Source organism: Hyposmocoma kahamanoa, unplaced genomic scaffold, assembly GCF_003589595.1.
Source record: "Hyposmocoma kahamanoa isolate Upper Pololo Valley unplaced genomic scaffold, ASM358959v1 99238, whole genome shotgun sequence".
Lineage (NCBI taxonomy): Eukaryota > Metazoa > Arthropoda > Insecta > Lepidoptera > Cosmopterigidae > Hyposmocoma > Hyposmocoma kahamanoa.
Genome location: NW_020655837.1, coordinates 102,201 through 109,987, shown reverse-complemented (window position 1 = coordinate 109,987; position 7,787 = coordinate 102,201). Strand labels below are relative to the sequence as shown.

General features: G+C 37.2%; 1 protein-coding gene across 1 annotated transcript; it reads left to right on the top strand.

Moving 5' to 3' along the window:
* The first annotated feature begins 627 nt into the window (after window positions 1–627).
* LOC113239038 lies at window positions 628–7,535 on the top strand. Its single transcript, XM_026475902.1, has 5 exons — window positions 628–725; window positions 1,476–1,652; window positions 3,065–3,169; window positions 6,669–6,802; window positions 7,268–7,535. The coding sequence occupies exons 1-5, from the start codon at window positions 638–640 to the stop codon at window positions 7,442–7,444; spliced, it is 681 nt and encodes a 226-aa protein (XP_026331687.1). The 5' UTR covers window positions 628–637; the 3' UTR covers window positions 7,445–7,535.
* The last annotated feature ends 252 nt before the right edge of the window (window positions 7,536–7,787 follow it).

Here is a 7,787-nt window from a genome sequence, read left to right as displayed (position 1 = left end):
AACCTTACAACAGAAGCTATATGTCAACCTCGGTCTTGTTTCGGTGTCAACTGTACATTGCCGGAGGTTAGTAAACCCGTTGCTAAACAATTTCATGACACTAAATACTGTTCCCGAAGTTAAAGTCAAAGTCAAAGATCATTTATTCCATAGGTAAAATAAATGTACACTTGAAAACGTCACATTTAAGCTCCTGCTCGTTCATTACGCTGACTTCCCTGAGAAGAACGAGCAAGAAACTTTATGGAATACACTGTAAATCAAATTTGGAATTATAAGCCATCGAACTCAATAACAACTATCAAATGAGATAAATGAAATGTAATTCTATTTTAAGAGTAATGCCCCAGATTGCGTGTGCGACGTGCTTATAGAAAATGAAGTTGTACAGTATTGAAGTTCAGTTTTCGAGCACATGACTAATTCTGAAAATTTTATTTGAGACAGTGGCGTCAATGTCAGTGGATTGGTTAATATCCAAAAAAAGATTAAATTTTGTTTGTATCTGCTACTACTTTTTGGCCCATTGTTTTTTCGTTTACAGTAAACTTGGATATGAGTAGTATTTTTACGAAAATTTGGTTCAATTTTCATTTCAGAACCAAATTTGACCATATCGGTAAAGCCGAAGAAAGAAATGTACGATGTTAATGATGCTGTAACATTTACTTGCAAGGATCATAATATTCCCCCGTATGGTATGCTGCGTTGGCGGGGCAAGACAGGTAAGAAAAATCAAATAATAACTATTGACTATGTTCCAAAACCGACTCGTGCATGTTTTCAAGAAAATAACACCCGAATTTCACTACCATTGCCGTTAACCTCATGATTTTAGTATCAGCAGAGTCCCTTGTGAAAGAGTTCGGCCAGGGCAGTACTGCCACCCTACCTATTTCTGACGCCAAGCAGTAATGTCAGCATTACTGAGTTCCGGTTTGGAAGGGTGCTAGTGAAATTATAGGTACATGGGACTTGTCACCTTAATGTCTCAAGGTGATGGGTGCAGTGGCAGTGCCCCTAAGATTTATGCGCTTTAAAGCTCTGAGTGGCACTGCAACTGTTATCGTGGTGTGTCACTTGGTATTATAAAAAAAATAAGGTTAAGGTAAACTTTGACTGTAGCAGCGAACTGACGAGCGAGAACATTATAATGGACAAGTAATACTTGCTTACATTACGAATGCAATCGTCGACTTCCGAAAATCCCGAATAGCTCCGAAGTTTGACTTTCGGTACAGCATTGTACACACTGAAACATTTGCACTTATAACATCGAGTGATAAGATTTTGGTGAACGACATTCCGATGAGTATTTATCTTTTTTTTTAATGGATAATCCGATCAGATCTGTCTGATTGCTCAGTTTCTTGACAAACGACATCAATTTGTTAGATAGTTTAAAATGAAAAAGGAAATTGAAACTGACCCATCAGATTCGCATGCCACAAGTTATTTATATTTTCTTGTTTCAGTTAATTATGGTGTCACATTTAAAGAAAACAAGTTTTCTCTGGATAATACTTTGAAACTATACGTGAATGAGAGCCACCACGAAATGCACATCACTTGTGTAGTATACTACGCCACCAGGTCTACAATTGTGTCCAATGTTTTTATTATAATTGTTGATGATGTAACACTCCCTAAAGGCGAGTCATTTCCTTATTTTTCTGGTTTAAGCCATGTTACGTTAAGTGATTTGTTTTTAGCGGCAATAGCTACGTAATCTGCCTTCTGCTAGCCTTTTCTAAGTAGAGGGAATTTGCCAATCCACTTAATTCACAAGCAAGAGAGACAATTTTTCTTGCAATGTTCTCCTTCACTGTTAAAAACAACGAGAAGTAGATCTTTATCCGCATTATTAATGTTGTGAACACAACAGAATTTTCGTAAGTGTCGAAGCAGTAACAAAACGCTCGTGAATAGCAATAGCCGGAGGGTTCTATTATGCATCAATCATATTAAATGTTATCCCTACCGCATATTTAACGAATTTATGGTACAAACTCACTTTTGATATGTTCTTCCAAAAGATACCACCACTGCTTTTAACGATTAATGGAATTACTTCTGTAAAATATATTACCGTATTAAAATAGGTGCCTTGACGTCGAGTTTCGGACACCAAGTACCAAGTATATCACAGTAAGCAAGCTGAGAACTTTGAAGAAAATTTGTGGGATAAAGTTGAGTGATAGAGTGAAGAATACAATAATACGTGAAAGACGAGGGTTGAAAGAGGATGTAGTGACTAGAATAGAGAAAGAAATGTTGAGGTGGTTTGGGCATGCAGAGCGGATGGATGTAAGAAGAATTACCAAACAGATTTATGATGCGAATATGGATGGAAGCGTTTTAAGTTTTAAGTTTTAAAAGGCTGGGATCCGAAGTGACAAGATAAAAAAAAGTTGTATGAAAAGGGTTGGTCTCTGCTTACCCCTCCTGTGGGATAAGGGCGTGAGTTTATGTATATACAGTAAACAATAAATCGTCTTTGATTTAACGAGCTCGTCGAAACCTTCTACTACTTCTACTTGGGTCTTGTGACTACAAAATCCATGTGATGAGCTGTATAGATTAAAATGCAATGTAATTTCGCTGATTAGATATGGATTTCTTTGGGAAAGTCGTTCCGTATCACGCGCTATGAAATTTCATTATGTACTTCCTTATGTGTAATGTTCAAAGTAAGTATTCCGGGCAGTATCGACTTTGGTTTGTTCAAAGTTCGATTGTTGGCGTGTTTTGCATTACTCAAACTGGACTGTCACGACTTTGATGACTGTTTACTCTTAACATATCTTTGTTCTCCCACATGTAATAAAAACGAAAGCTAACAGAGTTTCTGGCGGAACGGTGCAGAAGCAAGATTCAACAGTAGGCTCCTTGTGACAGAGTTCGCCCTAAGGAGTACTGCTACCATATCTTGTTTCTGTCGCAATGCAGTAATTATATTTGGGCTCGTTGAATTGGTCTTCACGAGTTGTTAGCTTACAGTTTGGGGTACACGTTTTGTACTTTGGAGTTTTTTTCGAATAAATTACAATTTTGTTTACTACAGTAAAGTCGAATTCCGCAGTTCCGACATCTTCGTCCTCCATAAATCCTCCAAACGGATCTGTTACTAGCGGTCTGACAACAAAAGCACCTGTAAACGCGTCATCAGGTATTTATTATTTTTGCATATCTATCAACAGTTGAGAACACTTTATTGTCATAAAAAAGGTCAAATACTTTGCCTGAAATTTACAATTGTCTAGGGAAATACTGTCATTCCGCCGCCAAGCAGTAATGTGACCATTACTGTTCAGTTTTGAAGGTTAATGGCGTTGGTGTAACAACAGGCACTTGGAACTTACCAATTTTATGTCTCAGTGCGACGGATGCAGCGGCATTGCTCCTCAGGGGTTAGCGATTTAAACTTCTTAGTAGAACTCCAACTGTTTTGACTAGATGTGTCGCTTACTATCAAGCGCATGACATGATCGACCCGTTACTTGGTATTATAAAATATAACTAAAAAATAACAATTACGGATGACCCTGGCCCTTTAGTAAAATCAGGTGATAGTACTTCTTCTGAACTTCTAGTAAAAATTGAACCAACAGGTAAAAGTAATTTATTTTACTTTGTAATTTAATATAACACACTGCGTTCCAAAACTCGTTTAGTAAAGAATTTGGATATTTAGGGGCTGAAAAGAGCCTTGACAATATAGAGAATAGAAAAGCCCCCAAGTTACTAATTGGTGCATGTGTCAAAATTGTTGTAACTACTTCCGTCAGTAATCATCAATTAATTGAGTGTAATTAATTGTGAAAACTTAAAAAGAACGCTGTTGGCTGAGAGTCGATAGATGTTAAATTCCCATAACAAAGTTTTTATTGCATTTGAGTTTATTAAATGTCAGGATATCTTACTTCCATGATATTAATTTTTTTTTGTGAAATTACAACATTACTTTTTTATAATTATACAAATATCGAACACTAAGAAAAAAATCCTAAAATAAACGCCAAGCCAAAATGACACCGGGCGGACTATATCTGCTGTATCATACTGCGCTGTAGGTGCCACAAGATGGTCGTCGGCGCGACAGGCCGAGGCAGAGATGGCGGGTTGTCTTGGACGCGTTTATAAATGACTGGCCGGAGATGAAATGAGTTGAAAGTTCAAGCGAGATGCTCGTGATCAACAGTGGGACTCTAATGCAGCCTGGCAAAATGAAAATAAACATTTTTAAGGTCTTTGTTGATAGATAGATAGATAGATAGATAACACGTTTATTCAGCACAAACACAAACAGAAACAAAACATTTACAATCACTTTACAGAGTGTAACATAAAAGCACATAGAACAGTCATTATTAATTTTATACACATTTATATAAAACACATACTGCGAGAAAAACAAATACTGTGAGAAAAACAAACAAATACTATAAGAACTGATAAAATTTTAATGTACCTATGACTACAGTTTGTGCTGAAACGGTCCTGACTCAACATAAATACTCTAGACCGAGAGCAGTCAAACAGTGATAGTTTTCTGCCAGTACCATATGGTGAGTGATCGCAGCCTGGTAAGCTATGGCACCAAAGTCCATCACACGCAAATATACATACCTAACTCTAAATACTATACATATACACAATATATCAAGCAAAAGTGTAAGATGTAAAGCAAACTAATGTAAATAGTGTAAGTAATGAAGGTAAGCAATATAAATAATAATGTAAGTTTACAAACATTATATTAAATTATAACAATAGCCACCAAATATGAATATATATAGGTACGGAAATTTAGGTTCACAGGTATCAAACGCGTTGTTTAGGGAAATATCTATGTAGCGAGACACATTTGCTCTGACAACAGATGTTTTTTGTATTTACGCTTAAATCGTTTTTTATTATTGATGTCACGCAATGGAGGAGGAATATCATTCCAACACTTACTGGCGCGATACCTGAAACCGCCGCGAAAAGCAGTCGTTCTGTGTTTTGAGATGTTAACGTTGTGACCAATTAATTTTGTGGTATAGGTAATCAGGTTTCCGGGTTTTAACTATATCAAACATTAAGCAGGCCAAGTATAGCTTCTGACGGGCCTCCATTTTCAGAATGCCGAATTTGTTTAGATAGGGCGCGATATGTATGCGAGGAGGAATTCGAAAACAATAGCGAGCACAAGAATTTTGCACTCACTGGATCAGTTTTTTCGAGCTTTTTTTTGAGACAGCCACTATACACCGTGATGCAATAGTTCAGCCTAGACAATACCAGTGCCTCACAAAGCAGAACTCTCAGATCCTGGCTGATATAAGATCTAAAATTGTACAGAACTTTGAGGCGATAGAAACAAGAGCGTGAGACGTCCAATACACGATTTTCAAAGCGCAGCTCACTATCCATTTGCAACCCAAGATTCCTAGCTGACCTGACTCTTTCTATAGCCACACTTCCTATAACAATCTGTGGCTCAGCACTAATAATCTTTTGCACCTGACTACGGGAGCCAAGTATCAAATATTTTGATTTAATTGCATTTAAAACGAGGCCGTTAGAAGAACACCAAGCAGAAATACGACTCAGATAATCATTTAACCCATCAACCATAGCGTTCAAGTCATCAGCATTCCCTGAAATGTAAATTTGTAGATCGTCAGCATATAACTGAAACCGACAATTCAAAATACATTTATAAAAATCAGTGCTGTACAAAATGAAAAGCTAAGGTCCAGGAATGGAGCCTTGCGGGACGCCTTTGCGGGTTGTCTTAAGGCCTGACTCGACGTTGGTACCATCAGAGTTTTGTATGACTACCTTTTGATAACGTCCATTTAGGTAACTACTAAACCAAGATATGGAATTGTGGTCAAGACCATAGTAAGACGTTTTTGAAAGTAGCATTTGAATGTTAATAGAATCGAAAGCACGCGAGAAGTCCAGCAAACATAAAATCGAACCCCCACCAATGTCTTGAGAAGCGAGGATGTTATCAACGACATCAAGAAGAGCTGTTGTAGTGCTCCGCTGCTTGCGAAATCCAGATTGAAGTGACGGAAGGATTTCATATGCTTCACAACAGCGCATAAGTTGGCCATGGACTACCTTCTCTAAGATTTTCGATAAATAGGGTAAAATACTGATAGGTCTTTAACACTAGCGGGATTATTATTTTTAGGAATCGGGCGAATAATGGCAATTTGCCAAAGAGAAGGATATGTAGATGACTTGATAGATTTATTTATGATAGCTGTTATAAAATTTAAGGTTCTTGGTAGTGTCATTATTAACATAGCCATGTTTATTTCATCCACTCCAGTGGCATTTGACTTAATACTTAAAATATGCTTAGCTACTGCGTGTTCATGTACTGAGGTTAATTTAAAAGTTGCTGAACTATATCTATGGTATTCAAAATAAGTTAGGTCATGCATGCATGTACCGTTGTTATCAAGAATATCGTAAAAACTTCATTCATAGCATCAGGATCGCGCAAAAACGCAGGAAGTTCATGCTCATTTTTGAAAGGGACAACTGTATTCTTCAACCTTTTCCAAAGCAATTTGGGATTATTTAAATTTAAGTTAATTAGTGCGCCGACCCTAGATACAACAATATTGCTTGTTTTTTAGAATTCTTTTCAAAATTGTTTTCAGGTTCATCCTTACTTTGGATCGGTGTGGGTGTGGCTCTACTTATTGTATTGCTCATCATTATAGCCATTTCAATTTACATAATACAAAAGAGGCGCAATGTTACTGCGAAGGTTAACGATAAGCCCGATACTGATGTAAGTATTTAATGTAATTGTTGCAGTTAAGCAATATGTTGTGCTACTTTGAAAGGATGGTTAAGACAAGTCGCGACTAGTGAGACTAATACTTAAGTGTAAAAATTCCCCGACACATTGTTTGGTTGAGATTCCTATACTAACTGGAAAACAGCTAATGATATTTAAACAGCTGTGCAAATGTTCATCGAACATTGCTAAGAACATTAGTCCAGCCTTCAAATACCAAAAACTGCTTTGAAATCATTTCATCCGTTTGGGAGCTACGATAACACAGACAGACCACAAAAAAAGCACACCTGTATCTCGGACTGAAAGAAGAAGAAGGGTTAGCCCAATCACAGGCCAAGTGGCTTAAGATTTTATATGATTTGATAGACAGGCAATGACTAATATCCATCAGGTGGTCCGTTGGTATGTTTGCCAGTTTGTGTGTCATGAAAGTAATATATTTTTTTATTACAGCAGGAGCCAGTCTACAGCTACGCAACTGCACCGGTAATGAGCTGGGAAGAAGCGCGCGCGCGGGCTGCAAACAACCGTCCGCTGCCGCGATATCAGACCGTTGTGCCCAGTCTGCCGCCACGAAACGCCGATCAGGCTGAATACTCATATATCGACCCTAAGAATTTGAGAAAATGAACAATCCTTATAGAGGCGTAAAGTTATCGCAAATAGACGAAACTCAACAAAATAAAGAAAATAACATTACCTCTTTTTATAACCCCCTTCACCCGTATTAAATATAATAATAATAATAATAATAATAATAATAATAATAATCAGAAACAGTCATCTCGCACCTTATATATATGGACGATATTAAACTGTATGCACAATCAGAAAAAGATATGAAGAAATTAGTAGAAACCACAGCAGAGTTCAGTAAAGATATCAACATGCAATTTGGTCTAGATAAATGTAAAACACTTCACATCATACGGGGCAAGGTACGTCCTGGTAACTATGTAATTAATAATACAGA

What these genes read in the sequence shown, in the direction of transcription:
- LOC113239038 (XM_026475902.1), top strand. Translation starts at nt 638, where the DNA reads ATGTACGATGTTAATGATGCTGTAACATTTACTTGCAAGGATCATAAT. An exon ending in GCGTTGGCGGGGCAAGACAG is followed by an intron (nt 726 to 1,475) that starts GTAAGAAAAATC and finishes TTCTTGTTTCAG; the next exon opens with TTAATTATGGTGTCACATTT. An exon ending in ACGATAAGCCCGATACTGAT is followed by an intron (nt 6,803 to 7,267) that starts GTAAGTATTTAA and finishes TTTTTATTACAG; the next exon opens with CAGGAGCCAGTCTACAGCTA.